Here is a 23,560-nt window from a genome sequence, read left to right on the forward strand (position 1 = left end):
CCCGTTGAGATGATCCCAGAAATTAGACCCTTGTGCCCCCAGGATCCGTTTCCTAGGACCACCCCCCCACCTCCACATTCTCCCTCAGTTGTAGGTTTGATGATGCCCACCTCATGGCCCACACAAGGGTCAGTCAACCTGGAACATGGGTTCTATTTATCATGTCATTTTATGGAAGTGGAAAGTGAGGCCCAGAGAGGTTAAGAATCTCACCCATAGTCACACAGTGAATAAATGGCTGAGGCAGGACATAAGACCAGGTGTGTGACTTTAGGGTCTGAACCGCTGACACCAGCCTCCCAATTAAGAGAAGAGCTATTGTTTAGAGTGGACCTAGAGTTCAAGAGGGATCTTGTAAGGCCACTGGCAAATCACCCCCTGCAGAGTAGTCTAAAGGAACAAAGGACCCCAAAGCCTTACTCTCCAAGCAGCTGACCTGGGGGGACAGCATTTCTCTGTTCTCTGATAACAAATAGCAGTAATAATAATAATGATTGGACATAACATCTTCAATGCTCGCAAGATGCCTTACAAACACGCTCTCGGAACAGAACTCATTCGTATGTAGGGGACTTACTGTACGCTGTTTTCCTGCACTTTTCCCTCCTGGTTTGTAACAGGTTGGAAATGTTAGGTTTTCTTCTTTGGTGTCTCTCTCTCCCCTTCTACCATCAATTCCATGAGGGAGAGGACAGTGTTTCCCACTTTACTGCTGTATCCCAAGCTGGGCATACAGGTAAACAAAGGACAAACAGTTGAACACCTTAGAGGGTCCACTCAGAGGGGCTGAGATGCACCATCCAACCCTCCTCATTTTTCAGGCTCAGTGGGAGCCCCAGAGGATTGAATGGGGTTCAGATCAGCTGAGGAGTCTGGGCAGGACAGCCCGGGGAGCAGGTCTTCCTGCTCCAAATCCAGCTCTGTTGCCACCAGGCTGCTCCAAACAGCTCTCACTGCAGAAGAGGGCAGAATTCTCCAGGGCAGGGCAGTTTCGAGTGGTAGCCTGTGCCAGATGTGGCTTTACAATAGGACACATTTCTTTAAGAAGCCATCGGGCAGCTCCTCAAAGAGTTAAACTGAATTACCATGTGACCCAGCAATTCTACTTGTATGTATGTACCCAAGAGGACTGTAAACATACTCTCATAATAACTGGTAAACAAATGATCAGGGCAGCCTTATTCACAATCACCAAAAGGTGGAAATGACTCAAATGGGCCATGCATAAATAAAATGATAAACAAAATCTGGCATATCCATACAATGGAATATTATTCAGCCACTAAAAGGAATGAAGCCCTGACACATGCTGCACTGTGGATGAACTTCAAAAACATGATGCTCAGTGAAACAAGCCTGACACAAAATGTCACATATTATGATTACATGTATCTGAAATGTCCAGAATAGATAAATCCAAAAAAATAGAAGCAAATTGGTGGCTGCCAGGTGCTGGGGGAGGAGGAATGACTAGTGACTGCTTAATGGGTATGGAGTTTTACGTTGGACTGATGGAAGTGTTTTGGAACTCGATACAAGTGATGGCTGCACAACCCCCTGAATCCACCAGATGTCACTGAATTATACACTTTAATGTTACATGATGGAGGTTGAGATTGACATATACACACAACTATATATAAAATAGACAATCAACAAGGACCTACTGTATAGCATAGGGAACTCTACTCAATATTCTGTAATAACCTATATAGGAAAAGAATCTGAAAAAAAATAGATGTATGTATATGTATAACTGAATCACTTTCCTATACAAGTGAAACTAACACAACATTGTAAATCAACTATACTCCAATATAAAATAAAAATTACAAAAAAATAATGTTATATGAATTTTAGCTTAAAACAAAAAATAAAGAAGCCACCAGAAATGTTGGCAGGGTAGTTCTAGGCCCAGTGCTCACTTTTCCCAGGCAGGGCTGTGTCTGGTATCCAAGCTATACAATGCCTTGAATACAGCAGGAGTCAATCAGTGATACATGAAAGCCACACATGTGCCAGACCAGAGGTTCCCAGATGTTGCCCTTGGCACTCACTTTGCACTGTGAACCCCCTGTAACAGAGCAATCTTCCCAGGACTACCCCTCATGTCCTCCACCTGCCTCTTGTATATAGAAAAACTTTAGCCAAGGAATAAATTTAATCAGAGAAGTGAGCAAATACAGAAGCAAAGGAAAATAATCAAACAAGACAAAATATTGGGTTGGCCAAGAAGTTCGTTTGGGTTTTTCCATAAGATGTCACGGAAAAACCCAAACGAACTTTTTGGCCAATCCAATAATAATAGTTTAGCCATTAAATGAAGTCAAGGACATTTAGTTTCTCCTCAAGGGCTATCAACAATATTCCGAGCCATATCCTTTGAGCTGTTTTGCAGATTCTAAAACCCCCACCAGGTGGGAGAAGTTAACTACATGATGACCAGACTGCAGCCATCACACAAGCTGCTCCATCTTACACAGTTCTGAGAACTGGCCTCACAACAAACCAACTCTGGAATTAAAGATGAACTGTACCTAAAACAACCATGATGATGCTGATCAGGCCACCACACGACTAATTTCAAAGGGACTGTTGGAGGTGACTGTGCTGTTCTGCACGTAGCCCCCTCCCCCAACCCTGAAACACCCTTTTAAAAGCTCTTGCCCCCGACTGACAGTGGGGAGTTGGTTCTTTGGGTCATGAGTCCACCTTCTCCCCAGGATTGCCAGATTCCCCAATAAAGCTATCTTTACTTTTACCCAACACTTGTCTCTCAGTATTGGATTCTTGAGCAACGGGCAGCCAAAGCTGAGCCCGGTAACCCCCCCAACACATATACAACTATATAAACAAAGGTTTCACAAACAATACTGTGCTCTCTGATGACACTGACGTTGGACACACGAGCTACATTGATTTTGCCCGTTTGGGAAACCAGGTACAACATCACTGAGACATCGCAGTACTAAGAACAGAATCGGTACTTACATGTATGGCACATCCAAAGGGATATTATCTGAATAGTAAAGAAATGAGCTACCCAGCCATGAGAAGACATGGAGAACCTTAAATGCGTATTGCTAAGTGAAAGAAGCTAATCTGAAAAGGCTATGATTCTGTATATATGTTTCCAACTCTGCATGATTCCAACTGTATGACATTCTGGGAAGGGCAAAACTATGGAGCCAGTCAGATCAGTGGCTAGGGGCTAGTGGGGAGGGAGGGATGAATAGGCAACACACAGACTTTTAGGGCAGTGAAATTATTTGGTATGATGCTATGATGGTGGATACATGTCATTATACATTTGCCCAAACACACAGAATGAGGCGGTCCAGTGGTTAGGACTCAGGGCTTTCACTGCCGTGGCCCTGAGTTCAATCCCTGATCGTGGAACTAAGATCCCAAAAGCTGAGAGGCATGGCCAAAAAAATAAATAAAAATAAACACACACACAGAAATGTACACCACCAGGAGTGAACCCTAACGCCAACTATGGACTTTTGATGGTGATCAGATGTCAATGCAGGTTCATCAATTGTAACAAATGTAGGGGATGCTGATGATGGGGAGGCTGTGCACATGTGTGGACAGGGGATGTATGAGAACTCTCTGTACCTTCTGCTCAATTTTGCTATGAACCTAAAACTGCTCTAAAAAATATTTAAAAGGGGGAAAAAAAGGTATTTCAACGTGTGAACATTAGGAACCTAATACTGCAGAGAACAGTCACAAAACAGTTAAATGCACTAGACTGTATACTTGGCCATGAACTTTTTTCTTCCTTCTTTTTTTAAATCTTTCCAAGCCTCAGATTCTTGTTTCTTTAAAATTCTTAAGACAAAAAAAAAAAAAAAAAAAAAAAAAAAAAAAAAAAACTCTGGGTTTCTCTCTTTCATCGCCCTTGCTGGATCTACTTTCAATTCACTGGTGTGCCCATGAAAAACAGACGACTCATTATAAACATCTGAGTCATAAATGCAGGAGATAACTTTAATAGGATCCAAAATGCAAATCAGAATTTTGTAAGTAAAATTCCAACGTCTACACTTACTCCTAAACAGAGATCTTTGAGCTCAAAATTCAGAGGATTTTAATATCCCAAACACGAGAGGTTTGTCACTGGGGAGAAAACAGGCCAAATTGTGTGTGAGTATATGAAGCCACATTTATAAACAGTTCAGGGCCCAATAGAAGTGTTCTCGGTAGCAACTGGGAAGCCAGTTGTCCCAGAGAAAACATTTTCATGGGTAATGTTGTGGTCAGCCAGGAATCAGTCATGTGCTCAAAGTTGGCTTAAACAGATGCAAAAACTGAATTCTTTTTGATATCAAGACACAAACCAACACTTGTATGTGTACAAGGCCTTGATGGACTAACAGTATATAAGATGTACAGCCATCTTGGGTTTGAAATTGGTAAATATTCTTCTTTGAGGTCCAAGTAGATATAAAATAAAGCTCTCACATTAATTGAATGTGATTCAGTGTTTGCAACAAACTCCAAAGTCCCCAACAAACAGGGGAAGAACAAAAGAGCCTTTTAATTTGTAAAAATATATGAATAAGCCCGTATTTCAAAGAATAAAATAGAATGTCTGACAAACACTTCATGCTCCAGGCATCTGATGTTATTTTTAAAGTTTCCCAGAATATATATATATATATATATATATATATATGTTACGGTCCTCGAAATAGGGCTCTTGTTTTGAAGACTCTGCATATGTAATTGATAACAGCTTGAGACCATTTATATGCCACCATCTGAGCAAAACTGCTAAATATGCATGGCCTTCCATTTTGTCAAATGCAAGAAAAACACATGCTCAGGATAGGCTGAGTGGCGATTTTTTAAGACCAGAAGTTAGGGTTTAAATGAAAAAGTCACACCAAGGTGGCATGTTTTCCGGCACCTTCCAAAATGAAGCTTTATCACCAGGTAGGAAAAGAGGGTGACATTCATATTCCCGGCGAGTTACAATGCCCTCCTTCTAGCATCTCACATCTACCCGGATCAATTAACAAAGCATGTTTTGTTCGGAGCATGAATGAGGACGGCTTTCTTCTGTGCATTTTATTAGAACTTGAAAGCTATGGCTTGCTGCCACTGATGACGCCTGTTGGGTTCCAACAGCCTAATGTTCAAATCTGACTCGCTAGCTATCCACCCAACTCAACATCGGTCATCTTGACATCAGGGGATATTCAGCAAGTCTGTAGTTTTTATCATGAAGGATTTTCTACTGTTATGGAACAAATAAAGGGTTCTTTGTACCAATGGCTGGAAACACAACATGAGACCTTTCTTCACACCGTAAGAATTGATGAATAGTTCACAGAGTGAACAAAAGACTTTATTTTTGAAAAGCAGATAACACCAAAGTACTATGTAGTATCCATAATCATTGCAAAAATGATTACTGGAACTTTCGAAACATCAAATGAATAAGCTGAATCAATGGGTTATGACTATAATTTTGAACCAATATACAGATTTTCGATCAAGACCTAGGCTTGATTTCTACATAATATTATTCACATGCATTCCCTGTGCCTATTTATTATCAAAACGGGGACTCTTCAAAGTCGAGCCCAGCTTTGTCTTGATTTCAAAGATGACACAGCAGCATACAGAGAACTCTGGCTTGCTGCTTCAGTCCTAGAAATCATGTCTTCAGATGTTATACAACAAATTGATTTCTGAAAAATAAAATCCAGACTTCAGATGCCTTTGAAACAGTCAGGTCCCCACACTTTTCAGCACCATGGTACTCAGACGTGCTCAAACACGCTTTCCTTTGTCTTTCCAAATATCCACCAGGAACCCAAAAGGGGACCCGCTTTAAGAGTTCCATTATGGAGGTCTTTAGGAACAACACTAAACCCAAGTAAAGGCAGTGGATGAAATTATCCCCGTTACTTTTTCTGTTAAGGAAAAAAAAAAAAAAAAAGTGAGAGTGCATTGGCAAATGGGAAAATGATACGAGTCATATGGTTAGGGAAAACAGTTCTATAAATCCCTCCTTTCAAAATTATGTTCAAAGGTGTTTAAGACCAAAAGGAGGTCACAAAAACTGTTAATACAAACAATTCCTCCACCAAAAAAAAAAAGCTCTTCATGGAAAGTGGCTGGTCCAAAGAGGATCTGGTCCAAAGAAGGCAGATCAGTGAAAAGATCCAGCCTTCTATTCCTAGCCTGCGTTTATGACCTCATGGCTATGTGTCTGATGGGTGTGAATAACCCCTCCCTGTACTTAAAAACGAATTAAGAAATTAAAGTGAATTTGTGTGCTATTTAAAAGCCTACAGTTACAGAATCTGAAAGCCAAGCCCTTAAACTGTAAGGCAAGATTTTTGTCATCAGAAGTGGAAACAGATGGCTATGACGGTAGGCACTAAAGGTTGGTTCAGCCGTACTGGGGCCAGAACAGTTTAAAAAATAAGGCAATCTGGGGCTTCTCAGTTTGAGACCACCAAGAGAAAGGCCCACTGAGGCAAAAAAATCAGTGGCCAATCACCAGAAGATACTCAGACGGGACAATGATCACAGTTGGATGGGATGACTTGGGGTCACAGACGGGGAGGCAGGAAACCCTTGAACCAGCACTCAAGGAGAATGTCTTTGCATGTCCTGTGCACGACTCCAAGCAGCAATTTCTGGGGTTTGGAGGTGTGTTATTTTTGCGATATTTTCCCCCCAAAAGAAGACACGAAGGTGGAGACCCTGGAGAGATGAGACCACCAAAATGGAGCCTTCACCAGGGGCGGGGCTGGGTGAGAGTCGGAAAGGCCTTCCTGCAGCACACGGCTCCCTTCAGGTCTGGCTGAGTCCTACAAACGCTTGTAGGTGCCCAGGAGAGCTTTGCAGTTGGGACAGTAGTGGTCCACATCCTGCAGGGCGTCCACACAGAAAGGGATGAAGCAGCAGCCTGCAATGCACCTAGAACAAAAAAGGCCACACATGGAGAGTGTTACAGACTGTAGTCGTTTGGATGATAGCCGCCAAAAAGATATGTCGGAGTCTTAATCACTGGAACCTATAAATGTGACCTTATTTGGAAAAAGGGTCTTTGCAGATGTAATTAAGGATCCCAAGATGGGATCTTCCTGGATTATGAGGGTGGGCTCCTTAAACTCCAAGACCGGGATCTTGATAAGAAGAGAAAAGGACACACAGAAATACAGAGAGGGACAAAGCCCACGTAAAGCAGAGGCAGAGACTGCAGTGATGCACCACAGCCAAAGAACACCTGGACCACCAGAAGCTAGAAGAGACAAGGAAGGATTCTGCCCTTAGAGCCTTCGGAAGGAGCATGGCACCTTGATTTTGGACTTCTGGCTTCCAGAATGGTGAGAGAATAAATTCCTATTGTTTTAAGCCACCAGGTTTGTGGCAATTTGTTATGGCAGCCCTGGGGAACTAAGACCCCAGCCATTGCCAAGGCTGCTCTCACAGACAGACTGGTCTGGGTGTATTATCAAGTCTTGGGACATTTAGGCATCTTTCAAAGTGTTAGATTGGAATCGGTGAACTTCTTTTGTAAAGGGCCAGAGAGTATGTATTTCAGGCTACATGGGTCTTGTTCTGTCATTGGAGCATGAAAGCAGCCACGGATAATCTGTAAATAAAGGGCGTGATGTGTTTCAATAGAACTTAAAATAGGCTGGATTTGGCCCCTGGGCTGTAGTTTGCTGACTCCTGTCTTGGACTGATCACTTTTCCATACAGAGAGCCTGCTTCTCACAGCAACAATCATATAAATTTCCACAAATCATGTCTCTTAACCTGCATAATCCATCATCAGCGCATGCAGGCAGGACCTCCATAGAGCCTGAGGCGTAAGAAGAAATATATTTGGTCTTTGGTTCCCAGCACAGAGCTCCAAAACCCGTGGGACTCCTGAGTGACGGGAGTGTCTTCTGTTATTCACAAAGAGCCCCTTTCAATCACACCTGAGTTTATGCTAATGAGGTGACTAGGGTGGATCCCTAGACGGGCTTGGGATGGGCTGGTCACCAGAAAGACCAAGTGACTAGAGGGCTGGAACTTTCAACCTCAACTACAGACCTCTGGGGTGGAATGGGGGGCTGAGGACTGGGTTTTGTTTTTTTTTTTGGCGGCACGCAGGCCTCTCACTGTTGTGGCCTCTCCCGTTGTGGAGCACAGGCTCCGGACATGCAGGCTCAGCAGCCATGGCTCACGGGCCCAGCTGTTCCACGGCATGTGGGATCTTCCCGGACCGGGGCACGAACCCGTGTCTCCTGCATCGGCAGGCGGACTCTCAACCACTGCGCCACCAGGGAAGCCCCGAGGACTGGGTTTTAAAAACACTTGAACAGCTAATTTGGAGAGATTCTGGGTTGGTGAATCCGCCATTTATGTGCCAGAAGGGTGGTGTACCCCAGCTCCAAGGGGACAGAAGCCCCTGCACTCAGGACCTATCTGGATCTCGCCCTGTTACCTCCTCACCTAGCTGTCCATCTGTCTGTCTCCTGTATGATAAACCTGTAAATGTAAGTAAAGTGCCATTCTGAGTTCTGTGAGCCATTCATTCTAGCATATGATCAAACCCGAAGAGGGGATAGCAGAACCCCTGATCGGTCAGAAGCACAGGGGACAAACAACTTGTGCCTGGCATCTGAAGTGGGGGGCAGTCTGTGGGACTGAGCCCTTAAGCTGTGGGGTCTGCACCAACTCCAGGTAGTGTCAGAGCTGAACTGAAACACTGGACACACACCTGGTGCTGGAGCCTTGGCCAGTGTCAGAAAACACCCCACAACCTTACAACCAAAGTTTGCCAAAAAACATAGTTTAAAAAAAAAAAAATCAACATTTTACAGGAAGACACTGATTTATATAAAGCAGAATCAGGAAATATTCTGATGAGAAAACTATCTCATGAATGGAATTTCCTATTGCCTAAGCTTACCTGAGTTCAAATAAGGGCAGCCAGCGCATTTAGAGATCATCCTAACCTCCCGCCTGACAAGTGCGGGCATGGCTGCAAGAGGCAATGCACACACAGCCACCTACTTTATCCTCAACACCCCCGGAGGTGGGCATTAGTACACCCCAGGTGACAGATAAGGAAACTGGAGCACAGAGAGGTGAAGTCACTTGCCCAGAGCCACACAGCTGTGAGAGGCAGTATCTGAACACAGAGTACTGCATTTAAAAAGGAGGAACGGATAGAAAAAGCTGCCTCAATTTGAAAGTCAGAGGCCAATATTCGATAAAAGTTTCCATTTTGTCCTTCCCTGATTTCAAAGACAAAAGTTGGTTTTAACAGGAATGTCCAAAGGACGATGAGTTTTTATGTAATGTTTTCTGTCTCCTTTCTTCCCCACTGAATGCAAGTCCTCAAGGAAGTTAATTAAGCTCTCAGGGGCTTTGAGCCTCTCTTCAAAATTAGAAAGAGAACGATGATTCCCCCTCCACCTAAGTCACGAGCAGATAATGAGGAAAGAGCCAGGCAAGGGCCTCTGAAAAGAAACACACAAACACGGTTTCCTTCGAGGAAGAAAACGGAGCACTTATGGTTTTCTGAGTGACTTGCATGGCCAGGAATAAGGAGGCTGCCTTTATCTGTTTGGAAAAAAAAAGTTAAATGGTGCTTCCTCAACTTTCTCCCAGAACAGAAAGTATTATCTCTTTCAACATAATACCCTTGGTGCAGACATAAATATTTACACATTCTCCTTGTGTAGGCAACAGAAAACTACTGGGGGTCCTAAAAGGATAAGAAATTTTGAAGAGATGACTATAAAATATTTTAACGTACAGATTGTTTAAAGCTCCTCTTAGAGTCAAGCAAACATTATTAATTAGGTCATGAAATTCTAGAAAAAGAAATCCCCAAGGGTATCGCTGTACACAGATACAAATGGCTGCTATGCTTGTCCCTACACGCAGGGAGTGGTCTAAGAAATGATAGGACAGCAGCTTCCAGGGGCTGATATGCTCAAGGGCAGTGGTTCTCAACTGGGCACGATTTCTGGTTATGACAACGGGAGCAGGGGAGCTCCTGGCATCTAGTGGGTAGAGACCAGGGATGCTGCTCAACATCCTACAGGGCATAGGACAGGCCCCCACAACACAGAAGTAGGTGCTGAGGCTGAGAAATCCTACAAGAGAGGAATTCGGGAGAGCCCGGGGTCTGAGTGGACCTCAGACTTACCCCAAAAGGCACAGGCTCCCGCAGGAGAGCCAGGTGAGGGCGCCGGCATTATAGGACAGCCGAGTCACGATCATCTTGTTGCAGGAAGGACAACACATCTGGACCGGGCGGTCAAAAAAGGAGATGGGCTGCTGCACGTAGACTGTCTGCACAGCAACTGATGGAAGGTACAGAACAAACAGGCCAATCAGTAAATGAGGAAGACATTCATTAAATGCAAAACAGTAGAGGCAGGATCTCGACAGATATTTGCTCACCCATGTTCAGGAGAGCACTATTCACAAGAGCCCAGAGGTGGAAGCAACCCAGCGCCCATTCATAAATGAATGGATGAACAAAATGTGGTCCATCCATGCAACAGGTTATTATTCAGCCTTCAAAAGGAAGGAAATTCTGACACATCTTATAACATGGATGGACCTTAAGGGCATCGGGCTAAGTGAAACAAGCCAGTCACGAAAAGACAAATACTGTTGATTCCACAGAGAGGAGGCACCTAGAGTAGTTGAATTCATAGAGATAAAAAGTAGAATGGTGGGTGCCAGGGGCTGGGAGAGAGGAGTGAAGGGGGAGTTGCCATTTAATGGGTATAGAGTTTGTTTTGTATAATGTAAAAGAGATGCAAGGTGGTGATGATTGCCCCAAAACGTGAACATACTTAATGCCACTGAACTGTACGCTGAGAAATGCTTAAGGTAATCAATCTTATGTTATGTTATTTTACCACAATAAAAAAAAATAGGGGATGGGTGAGGAGGGAGAAAAATGACAAAAAGGGAAGAAGAGAAAACAGTGGCAGATTTCCAGAATTGCCACTGGAGGGGCTCTGGAAACCTCCACACACGAGATGGGGGAAAGGACTGTGTGTTTCTGGAGGAGATTTGGCCCAGCTCCACCAGGCTTTCAAACTCAACTGTCTCCGGACTCAAGTGTGGAGCTTATTAAGAATGCAGATTCCCTGGTCCTGCCCTCAAGACCGTCTGATTCGGCAAGTCTAGGGCAGGGTCCCCAAACCACTTTTTAAGCTCTTGAGTGGTTCTACGAAGGTTGTCTGCAGATGGTAATTTCAGAAACAGTGATGTGATGGGTTTTAGCCTCAATTTTCTTCATCCATAGATTAGTGGTTGCCAGGGGCTGGGGGGATGGAGGGTGACAGGGGTTTCTTTCTGGGGTGATGGAAATGTTCTGGAATTAGTGCTAATGGTTGCAGAGCTCTGTGAATATGCTAAAACCACTGAATCGTATACTTTAAAAGAGTGAACTTTATGGTATGGGAATTCTATCTCAATAAAGCTGTTTTTAAAAAAATGGAATAATAAGGGTTGTTGCTAGGATTAAATGGGACAAAGGTAGTAAAGAACCTCACCCCGGGCTTCCCTGGTGGCGCAGTGGTTGAGAGTCCGCCTGGCGATGCAGGGGACACGGGTTCGTGCCCCGATCCGGGAAGATCCCACATGCCGCGGAGAAGCTAGGCCCGTGAGCCATGGCCACTGAGCCTGCGAGTCCGGAGCCTGTGCTCCGCAACGGGAGAGGCCACAACAGTGAGAGGCCCGCATACCCCCCAAAAAATAAATAAATAAATAAATAAAAAATTAAAAAATAGAATTAAAAAAAAAAAAAAAAAAAAAGAACCTCACCCCGTGCCTGGTACAGAGTGAATCCTCCATAAACAAGCCTGCATTTCACACGGTCTCCTTAGCAAACTCCAATGCCCAGTAATAAGGCTGGCGTTTACCAAGCCAGGGGATACTGGCCCAGTTCTTTACAAGTCGGGGGACCATATTGATATACTCAGTGAGTATATGAAATCATGCTAAAAAGAGAAAACTATGTGAAAAACATGTGTGGACATCCACAAGCATCAGAAGAGCACCTAGGGTGATGGAAATCACAAAGCCCTCAGAGCTCAGCACGTTCTTTTGGTTTTCGGCAAAGTTGTTTAAGCTCGTAGTTCTGTCAAAGTGACTTTTTTCTGTTCTTTTTTATGTTATTGAGATGCCATTTCTGTGATCTATGTATTAGGGGACATGAACTGCTACCCAGAGCTAACCAGACAATATTCCCAGAAAGACCTAGAAAGCACCCCCGCCCCCATCCCCTGCAGAAGACCAGCATCAAAGCATAATTTAGCACTTACACGTAAATTTTAGTAAGGGTTATTTGGGGTGCAAGAATGAGTTATTTATTGATCAGAGTGTGATCTAAAATAGTCTGAAGTCGTTATCTTGTCCTCCTCCATCTCAAGGAGTCAAAGTCACTTGAGCACAATGACAACAATAGTTCACATTTATCCAATGATTACTCATAGAACCTTATCTAATCTTAACAGCTGCCGGTTGTAGCTACTTGATGGGCCCCATTTTACAGATGGGGAAACCGAGGCACAAGGAGGCTGGTGAACCCAGGAAGTCTGACTCACGGGCCCGCTCTCTGAGCTGCTTGTAATACTGAATCACCTACGTACCTGGGTGCAGACGGGCAGCAGGAAGTACCAAAGGGCAAGGACATGAAGAAGCTGCTGGAAGGCAGGGGAGTCACCTGCACTCATGTTGGGCTGGGGGTGGGTTTCAGCTCACCCATTCCCCACTCACGGCTGCATCCTCTCCCTCTCCTGCTCCAGCCCTGGCCTCGGGGCAGGGGTTCTCCCGCCAAGCCTCAGCAGGAAGGGCAGGAGCCCCCAAAAGCAAACTCCCACTCCCAAATTTCTCTGGGACGGTTGGATGTGCCTCTGTGATAAGCACCAGAGGCTCAGTTTATGGTGGACGTGGGAAAGTTCATAAACTGTGCTTTATTATGGAAAAGCCAAAAGCCTCACTGACATGGAACCCAAGACTAGATGTGAAATTTCAGGACAAGGGGGAAAATTGGACTGACTGGCACTTTGCTTAGACTCTGGGGCACAGTCACTACGACCACTCTCCTGATTCTCACGGAGTCCCAGGGCTGAGGGCCAAGGAGAGGTAAGGGGGCTCAGGAGGCCGTACGTACTTGCATTGGCATTGGGGACGGGCACTGGCTGGGTGTAGTACCCCGGCGGATTTATGCCCTTTCCATCCGGGCCCGTCATGAGCCCCGTGGCCGGCCCAGGCATGGGTGCTGGAGGTGTGGGGTAGTAATTGTTAACAGAAACTGTCTCTTCATAGGATGGGGGTGCAGTTGGCACCGAGGAAGGTCCAGCAGCCGCCTGGTAGGATCCTGGAGCAGACATTTTACCTAAAGCAAAACCAGAAGACACCAGATCAGAAATTCAATTGACAGGGGCTTCCCTGGTGGCGCAGTGGTTGAGAGCCCGCCTGCCAATGCAGGGAACATGGGTTCGTGCCCCGGTCCGGGAAGATCCCACATGCCGCGGAGCAGCTGGGCCCACGAGCCACGGCCACTGAGCCTGCGCGTCTGGAGCCTGTGCTCCACAACGGGAGAGGCCACAACAGTGAGAGGCCCGCGTACCGCCAAAAAAAAAAAAAAAAAAAGAATCCACCTGCCAATGCAGGGGACATGGGTTCGAGCCCTGGTCTGGGAAGATCCCACATGCCGCGGAGCAACTAACCCTGTGCGCCACAACTACTGAGCCTGCGCTCTAGAGCCTGTGCTCCGCAACAAGAGAAGCCACCGTAATGAGAAGCCTGGGCACCGCAACAAAGAGTAGCCCCGGCTCGCCCAACTAGAGAAAGCCCGTGTGCAGCAACAAAGACCCAACGCAGCCAAAAATAAATAAATAAATTAATTAATTAAAAAAAAATTCAATTGACATCTCCTCATCTCTCTTTTCCACCCTCAATCTTTCTTTTTTTTTTCTCTTTTAAAAAACATCTTTATTGGAGTATAATTGCTTTAAAATGTTGTGTTACTTTCTGCTGTACAACAAAGTCAATCAGCTGTACGTATACATATATCCCCATATCCCCCCCACCTTGAGCCTCCCTCCCACCCTCCCTATCCCACCCCTCTAGGTCGTCACAAAGCATGGAGCTAATCTCTCTGCGCTATGCGGCTGCTTCCCACTAGCTATCCATTTTACATTAGGTAGCGTATATATGTTAATGCTACTCTCTCACTTAGTCCCAGCTTCCCCTCCCCCTCCTGTGACCTCAAGTCCGTTCTCTACGTCTCCATCTTTATTCCTGCCCTGCCACAAGTTTCATCAGTACTGTTTTTTTAGATTCCATATATGTGCATTAGCATCTGGTATTTGTTTTTCTCTTTGTGATTTACTTCACTCCGTACAACAGACTCTAGGTCCATCCACCTCATTACAAATAACTCAATTTCGTTCCTTTTTATGGCTGAGTAATATTCCATTGTATATACGTGCCACATCTTCTTTACCCATTTATCTGTCGATGGACATTTAGGTTGCTTCCATTTCCTGGCTATTGTAAATAGTGCTGCAATGAACATTGTGGTACATGTATCTTTTTGAATTTATTTCATTTTCTAACTGACAAACAGGCAATCAGGAAATGACCTCTGTCCAGTCTTGTCCAAAAGCCAGAAAGTGAGTTAACATCATCCCTTCCAGACCCAAGAATGAGAACCTTAACAAGAGATTCCCTACATAAAGGTAAAAGGTAGGGGGACATCCCTGGTGGTTCAGTAGTTAAGACCCCAACACTTCCACTAGAGGTTCAATCCCTGATTGGAGAACTAAGATTCCACATGCCGAGTGGAGTGGCCAAAAGAAAAAAAAAAGATTGCCTTGGGTATTGTTCACCCTTTGCATTTCCATTAAAAAAAAAGAAAGAAAGAAGGTAGATGATGACAAGAGAAAATTACCCAAATCCCCAGGGCAAACATCAGCCAAATGTGAACATAAATTTTTTCACACTTGAAACCATCACCCAACCAAGATCTATCTTTCATATCTAGTGTTTTTTCTTTTCTTTTCTTTCCTCTTTTTTTTTCTTTTTTTAAAAAGTTAACCGCTGCAGTTTTACTAACAGTGTTTCAAGTGACGGAGAAGACAAAGGCCTTCAAAAGCCAACCACAGGGACTTCCCTGGTGGCGCAGTGGTTGGGAGTCCGCCTGCCAATGCAGGGGACACGGGTTCGAGCCCTGGTCCGGGAAGATCCCACATGCCACGGAGCAACTAAGCCCGTGCGCCACAACTACTGAGCCTGCGCTCTAGAGCCCGCGAGCCACAACTACTGAAGCCCGTGCTCCTCAACAAGAGAGACCACCGTAATGAGAAGCCCGTGCACTGCAATAAAGAGCAGCCTCTGCTCACCGCAACTAGAGAAAGCCCGCGCGCAGCAACGAAGACCCAACACAGTCAAAAATAAAAAATTTTTTAAAAATTAAAATAAATAAATAAAAAGCCAACCACAAACTATGGCAAATACTGAGCAAAACAAGCCAGATGCCAAGAAACCCACACCGTGAATGCCATGTACCCGAAGTCCAGAAGCAGGCAAAAGGAATCTTGGGGGTGTAAGTTAAGAAAACAGTTACTCTTGGGAGGGGAAGGAGAGTCTGGAAGAGGTTGGTGGGTGAGGGTGTCTAGTCATGTTCTCCTCATCTGGGGGTGGTTACACAGGAATGTCCACTTTGTGAAAATTCGAGTTGTACAATTAAGTTATGTGCCCTTTTCTGTATATATGTTATTTAAAAAGTAAACACACACAGGGACACACAAACCAACCAGTTCTCATTTTGAAAAGTGAGAATCAGAGCAGCCAGGCACATATTTCCTTTTGTGAGGGCAAAGAACCGTTTTTTTTTTCCCTGCAGAACTGATGCCCGCCTAGAATTACATGGCCTGGACCCAGGGTGTGTTCCTGTCTGCGGTCCCATGCTCGGCAGCCCCCGGGCAGCTGGAGAAGGACACAGTGCCGTCCTTTGTCTGCTTCTGTTTTTCCAACGGGGCAGGGCTAACGCTGCATTAGAAGATCCATTCAAACCTGTCTCAGGAGAAACGGGGCACGGAGCTCCGAGGGCAGCAAGCCACAGTCCGGGGGCTTGGCCGGGCCTGTGCCGCTTCCCACGTACCATGCCTCCCCTTCTAGATCCCGTGGGAAGCAGAATCGATTCACTCTGCTGCGGGGAGAAGGGGAGAATCCTTCAAGGACGCTCTGCCTTTCAGCCCAGCCCGAAAGAGAAGATTTCTCTGGGGGAAGAGATGAAAGGGCTTTCAAAGTGGAAAGAGAGGCATGGGAAAATGACCATGCATAAAACAAACTCCATAAATAAAGCCAGATAGGTTGGAGCTGGGTTCTAGAAAATTGTGAAAGTCCTATGGAGATGTTTGGATCTCATTCTATAAGCCTGGGGCTGTCCAAGGGAAACTTTCCAAAAGGATGGAAATGGTCTCTATGTGGGCCGTTCATTATGGTCGCCAGCAACCACACCACACTGCCGAACACTTGAAATGCGTCCGAGGAACTGAATTGTTAAATTATATTTATTTAGATTGAAAATCGAATACAGGGAATTCCCTGACAGTCCAAGTGGTTTGCACTCCGTGCTTTCACCGCTGAAGGCCCGGGTTCAATCCTTGGTTGGGGAACTAAGATTCCACAAAAAAAAAAAGAAAAAAGAAAAAAGAAAGAAAATCGAATACACAATTCATTTATTGGAACATTTTTATGTAAGTCTGGGACTCCTTGGGTATGTGAATCTACTTTCTCAACAGCAAATTTAAGGAACTCTGAATCGAGATCAAATGTTTTTGATAAAATTTTAGCATCCAATTTGGGATATGATGTCAACGTAAAATACACCTCGGATTTCAAAACATTTTTAAAATGTTAATGTGAAACACCTCGTTCATAGTTTTTTATATCGACGCTAGATTGAAATGATAATACTTTAGATAGCCAGAGTTAATATATTGTTCCAGTTCATTTCACTTGTTTCTTTTTACTTTTTAAAATGTGGCTACTAAACAATTTTAAATTGCCTATGTGGCTCGCTTTCTGGTTCTATGGGACAGGAGCCATGGAAGGTTATAGAGAAAAGGAAAGGTCCAACCAGGGTAGACAGGGTAGATGAAGCAGAAGGTCTGGAAGGGAAACAAGAAGCAAAGCTCGGAAGTCCCCTGTGTGTGGGTGGAAGGCCCAGGGCTGGGGGGAGTCTACACACCAGTCTACAGTGGGGGGCTGACCCCAGAACATGTTTGTGAAAACAGGCTCAGGGTTTAAAACAGACTGACTGTGAAAAGTGGTTAAGGTATGTAACTGTGTCAATTTCCTCTGACCCACAGGAACAGAAACGCAGAAGTAGGAGGGAAGACGGGCCACAAACAACAGCCCCAAGATGCCTCTCTACCAGGCCCACCTCCAACGCTGGCTGCTGTCCCCTCCCGGCTGGCCCCAGACCTCCCCACATCCGTGCACTGGGCTGGAGGGAACTTCAGCTGGGGGAAACACGGCCGCCTCGTGCTCCCGGGTAATTTACATCTGTGCAGAACGTCAAGGACTCACTGTCCCTTCCTGTCTCAGGAAAGGCAGACCCAGAGCTGCCAACACGATTTATTATGAAAACTGAGTCATATAAAAAAACCCACAAGAGCAGAAAGCACCATGTGTCCAGAAAGCCTAAAATAGCAGTTTGCTGTGGTTGCAAACGGAGTGCTTCGGGAAGGGAAACAGAAGGTCTTGGGGTGCCCCAAATTCTGCAAATAGTTCGGGTCAAACCATTGCCTCTCTCCTCCAAAAGGGAAGAAACTCAGAGATTGTGAATTGTGCTGCTGAGAGCGAACACACAGGTGTTAGGAAGCTGGGGGGAGGCGGGGTTCTTGCCAAGACATCTAAAGGAAGGAAGGGCCTGAGCTTCTGGTTCTGTAAATTAATGTCTACCCACCCCTGCCCCTGTTTTAATTGACCATCATCATCTTTCTTATGGTCACGTCCTATTTTCTGGAACTTCAGGACACTCTCTCGGGAACACTGCTTTTGGATCAAACAGCCACATAAACACGCTCATAATTCTGAAAAGAACAAGAGCAACGGTCTAGAATGGTTTAAGGAAAGGAAGGAAGGAAGGAAGAAGGAAGGAAGGAAGGGAGGGAGGGAGGAAGGGAGGGAGGGTGGCAGGGAAAGAAAACTCATAACTAGCTGCTTTGAAAGCTTTCTAAATAAATTCCACAGCTTGCTTTCCCCCAGGCCCCAGGCCAGGAAATGCCACTTCAGTCAATCCCATTTCTCTCCCTCTCTTTTTTCTTTTCTCTCCCCACCCCCATTTCTTTTTAATTTGGTTTCCCCCAGGGGCAGGAGGCCCACCTAGCCAGCCACTAAGCCACCCTTCCAGAAAGGATTTGTTCAACTGGCCTCCACACCCCCCTCCTCACCCCCACAATGTGAAATTCTTAAGGGCAGACACACATGTGGACACAGACACACAGACACACTCCACTGTCAGCAGAGAACCTGCATCCCTCCAGAGCCTCCACCTGTGTGCTGAGGCACTAGCACAATTCCATCTAATACTTGTGACCCATTTTTCTGGGACAAACTGGAAACCACAGGAAAGTGTCTTTTAGTTTAACAAAACAGAAAAGCCACAGTTTTGCCACGTAAAAGCACGGCCTTGAGAATCCTTTGGTGGCCCTGGGTGGCTGGGGTGCAGCCTCTGCAGAACCCAGGTTGCCACAGTTACGGGGAGCTTTGTGGGGGAAAATAAAGGAACAAACAAGGGGGTCTCCTTCCTCCCTCCCCAGTTGTTTAACTTTCTTATTAAGCCCCTGAGAGTGGCATTTCTCCACTGTTTATTGAAAAGGACACATTGAAGGGATTCTCCACCCACCTTCCACCTGCCCCCGCAGGAATTAAGGAAATGCTAAGGGCTGGAGATTTCTGTTTCCACCATCTCATAATGACTCTTATTAGCTCCTTCCAAATGCAGAGAGAGGCATTCCAAACACCTTTTTTTAAATATGGAAAATTTGACCAGGGCTGACCTCACAGGCATGTGACCTGTGTAGGCCCACGGGGCCCTACACGCAGAAGGGCCCCCCAAGCTCCGTTGAATGCTGCCGCCATCTTGAAATTCCAGATACTTCTCAAACCAGAGGCCCTGCCTTTCCACGCTGCACTGGGGCCAAATGTTAGGTAGCCAAATCATGATCATTGGTTACAGAAAAGGAAAAGGAGACATTTCTGATGCATGAAGAGATGCATTCCTGATGCAAGAAGAACAAGGCTGGGCTTCCCTGGTGGCGCAGTGGTTAAGAATCCGCCTGCCAATGCAGGGAACACAGGTTCGAGCCCTGGTCCGGGAAGATCCCACATGCCGTGGAGCAACTAAGCCCATGCGCCACAAACTACTGAGCCAGCGCTCTAGAGCCCACGAGCCACAACTACTGAAGCTCGCGTGCCTCAACTACTGAAGCCTGTGCGCCTAGAGCCCATGCTCCGCAACAAGTGAAGCCACCGCAATGAGAAGCCAGCGCACTGCAACAGAGTAGCCCCCGCTCGCCGCAACTAGAGAAAGCCCGCATGCAGCAACGAAGACCCAACACAGCCAATCAATCAATCAATCAATCAGTAAATAAATAAAAAAGAACCAGGCTTGGACTTGGAAATTGGCCCATGACCAGCTGCATGATCCTGGGCTCCACTCTCTCATCCGTAAATATGCCAATTGGAAGTTTGGGGCCCCTAGCTGAAAACATCCCTTGTTCTAAGACTCAACGATTAGCTGGGTGAAAGATATTCTCTTAAATGGGCAGTGAGGGCTACACGGATATTTATTCCTGGGCAGGCCTACGGGAATGAGTCCGGGAGTAGCTCATTCACTGAACCCAGTATAAAACAGGATTTCCCAATCTTGTTTGCATTACAGCTGCCTCCCTCCCTCCCCTCCTACCCCTGGCCCCCAAGGAAAAAAATTAAATTATATTTAAATTCAATTAATTAACTTGAATATAATTTAATTTCTACCTAACAAGAAAAATTAAATACTAAGAAATAAGATTTTGTCGGGCAGGGCTGAGCTTTGGAGGGCCACACACCACTGTAATAGTTCAGATTTTTTCACCTCTCCCCTCTCCCAAGAACCCATTTTCATTCCCTTGGATCCCCAGTGAGAACTCACTGTTTGGAAAGAGGTAGTTGGGCCCAATGAGTTTCGCCAATCACCCACATTTATTCATTGAGTATTTCTAAAATACGACTCCTCCTTTCTTGGTGTCATAAGTGCCATTGTCCGAACTCAGTTGTTAACCTTTTACGGACCAAGTCCTAGGATCCCTTACATCAGCATGTTCTTTTCCAGGCATGCTCAGCCCTCTCGCAACTTAATCTCATGAGCCACAAGGGAGGGAAGTGGACAGGGGTAGGGTGATCAGATGGAGGGACACTCCCTTCTGTTGTACTGGGGCCAAGCAGGGCTGGGCTGGCGTCCACTTCCTCCTGCACCCATCACTCCTCTGGGTCTTGAATCTGCTGGGTCCTCACTCCAGGAAGAAAGTAAAGGGTGCTCGGGGATTCCAAATAACCAGACTGTTTACGCCTTATTTTGGCATCTCAGAGTCCAGAGGTCCTGGCCTGATCAGAATCTACGACTCATCTCACAACTGCTACTCCGCACCCCATCCCAGATTCGCAACTGCATTAAGATGAACCATAATGGGCTCTGACTTTACCACACCGGGCCCTGTAATTCACGCCCTTACAGGCATTATCCCATGTCATTCCCACACCACTGAGTCAGAAATTATTGTTGTCATCAACCCGATTTACAAATGAATAAACTGGGGCCCAGAGAGGTTGAGCAGCTTATCCACATTTGCACAGATGGAGAGGTTTGAGCCCATGCCCCCCAGACTCTGGAGCTCTTTAGAACTCATCAGAATACCTCCCAGGCTGGGAGACCCAGACACAATCAGCAACTCGTTTTGCACACTTTGCCCCCCCAATGAAACGTGAAAGGAAAATCAATTCTCAGTGGAAGCAACACATTTGAGCCCGAGGCGACAGGTCACCCCCTTTCTCTCTGCCTTCCTAACACCCGTGAAGATGCATAGACACAGACTTTCACACCACACATCCAAGACAAGATTTAAAAAACTACCTGCCCATTACGGACTCCAACTAATTCTGTCACGAGGACTTCGCAGTTCAAAACGATCTACTTCTTTAATGAGAATCAGGGGTCCAGGAGGTCAGTGATCAGCCAAAGTTAGATATCCACAGAGCAATTCTTGCTCGTCTGGGGGACACAAGCAACGAAGGGGAGATCTCAGAACTTCTGAGATGCCACATTTGCTTCAAGCAGCAGTGGGGGGCTGGGATATCTCTGCCACCTGCTGCAGCTCCCAGGGAAGAAAAGGCAAAGGCCATGCCAACCGAGTCTCAGAGCAGGCTTTTTAATATTGCTGTTGAAAGACTGTAGCAAAAAGCCCTCAAAATCCTGGAGAGAAGCCACGCCGGTGGGTGCAGTGATCTTCGCGCCTTGAGCTGAGATTAATGAATTGATCCTGAAACCGCGAGACACAGGAAAAAACTCCGAGTCACTTTCAGCAACAGATTTGTTCCTAAAAAAACTCGGCCTAAACAGTCTTAGAATTCCCGGAAACACCCCAGTGGAGCTGCTATTCTGGGCGCTCGCACAAGCTCTGGGAGTCATCATACTCGGTCTGAGCCTGCACCGGTGTTCACTGGATAACTTGGGGTCCCAGCCTGGCAGCGTTTGCCTGGAATCCTAAATTCAGAGGCAGGGGCCTGACTTCCAGGAAGCCTAGAGATGGCTGGCCGACCAGCTTGATCACCGATACAGCGGTTCCAAAACATCGCTGGGATGAACCTCGAAAACATGATCCTAAGTGAGAGAAGCCAGACGCGAAATCATTGTATGATTCCATCCATTTATACGAAATGTCCAGGATAGGTAAATCCAGAGACAGAAAACCAATTAATGGTGCAGGAGCTGGGGGTGGGGAGGGGAGGATACTGGGAGGAAACAGGTACGGGGTTTCTTTTTAGGGTGATGAAAATGTTCTAGAACTGGATGGAGGTGATGGTTGCAAAACACTATGAATGTACTACTTGCCACTGAACTGTACACTTTCAAACGGTGAATTTTAGGTTTGGTGAATGTTACCTTAATAAAAAGAGAAAAAGAAAGAAAGAAAAAGGCAGTGCTAGAAATCTTTATCTATCGTCTCCATATCACAAGCCAAGGCCTGCAATTTGAGCCTCCAAATCCACCACTAGCCTCAGTTCAATGCATTCAGTGGCCCGTTTACCTAAAATTGAGACCGCTGGGGTCTTTCTGACACCGGCCAATGTGCCCCCGACTAAGGTGACCTAAGGCCCTGAGTTGCCTGGGATGGAGGGGGTTCCCAGGACACGCTGAACCCCTAACTCCCCACTCTGCCTCTCACTTCACCTCCCACCACAGTTGCAAATTGATGTGTCTGCAGCCTGGCCTGGATGTCCCCAAACATGCCCCAAGCATGCTCTTTCCTCTTTGCCCCGTTTCCTTCCTTCCCTATGGGTTTGCAAATTCCTCTCACCCATCATATCCCTGCTTGGCTGTCACCTCCTCCAAGAGGTGATCTCTGGCTTTCCCAGAGGGGAACTAATTCCTCCCGAACCTCTCTCTACACAGTGCAGAAATCAAGGGTGCAGGGTCTGGAGCCAGACAGTCTGTGGTCGCATCAAAGTTCCCCTGGGCATGACTTTGGTGCCTCAGATTTCCCATCTGTAAAATGAGCACACTGGCAGCTTCTTCCTCATGAGGCTCTTGGGAGGATTCAACGAATCCACTTGCGAAAAGGACCCAGGGCAATGAGAGACACATATGCCCTCAGCACGTGCTAGCTGTCATTAACATACGTTTCTCTGCTGTACTTGTCACAGGGTACCTTTCTCGTCTAAGACGTCTTCCTAACCAGTCTGTGGGCCCTTTAAGGGCAGGGATTGAAATTATTAAAATCTGCATCCCCAGCACCTAGAACTAAACTCAAAACATCATGGGTGCTTCATAGGGTAACCCACTGTCCCAGTTCGCCCAGGACAGAGGGATTTTCCCGGATACAGGATTTTTGGTACCTAAATTGGGAAAGTCCCTGGCAAAGACCAAGACAATCTGGTCACCCCGATATTTCCACAAATGTTTGGAGAAAGTGATACCTATGTGTAAAAGGGACACCAAGACCCATCTTGGATGGCATCAAGATTTGGAAGCAGAAATAAATGGGAGGGTCTTACCCTAAGAGCCTCAACTTAGAATCTGACAAAAATGAAGTTTTTTTTTAATAGGAAGATGTTACTAACAACAGGCCTTAATAACAGATGGCCTCGCAGTTCAGCTCAAGGGAACATGAGGATTTGGCCAAATATGCTCCAGAACTGGCATCACTTAATTGGTCTGGAATCCTTTGTTTCCTCCAGAATTCCTTGGGGAGAATGGTATTTCTCAGCAGGGCACCCTGTGATG

The 23,560-nt window shown here is 45.9% G+C and overlaps 1 protein-coding gene across 1 annotated transcript; it reads right to left on the reverse strand.

Annotated features, from left to right (window-relative positions):
- Positions 1-6,836: 6,836 nt before the first annotated feature.
- LITAF (lipopolysaccharide induced TNF factor) lies at positions 6,837-13,396 on the reverse strand (the record flags this gene model as incomplete). The annotated part of the gene is made up of 3 exons (XM_079719896.1): positions 13,172-13,396; positions 10,184-10,340; positions 6,837-6,945 (listed from the first exon to the last, which is right to left on the reverse strand). The coding sequence occupies exons 1-3, from the start codon at positions 13,389-13,391 to the stop codon at positions 6,837-6,839; spliced, it is 486 nt and encodes a 161-aa protein (XP_079576022.1). The 5' UTR covers positions 13,392-13,396.
- Between the last annotated feature and the right edge of the window lie 10,164 nt (positions 13,397-23,560).

Source organism: Hyperoodon ampullatus (assembly GCF_949752795.1).
Source record: "Hyperoodon ampullatus genome assembly, chromosome: 14".
NCBI lineage: Eukaryota > Metazoa > Chordata > Mammalia > Artiodactyla > Ziphiidae > Hyperoodon > Hyperoodon ampullatus.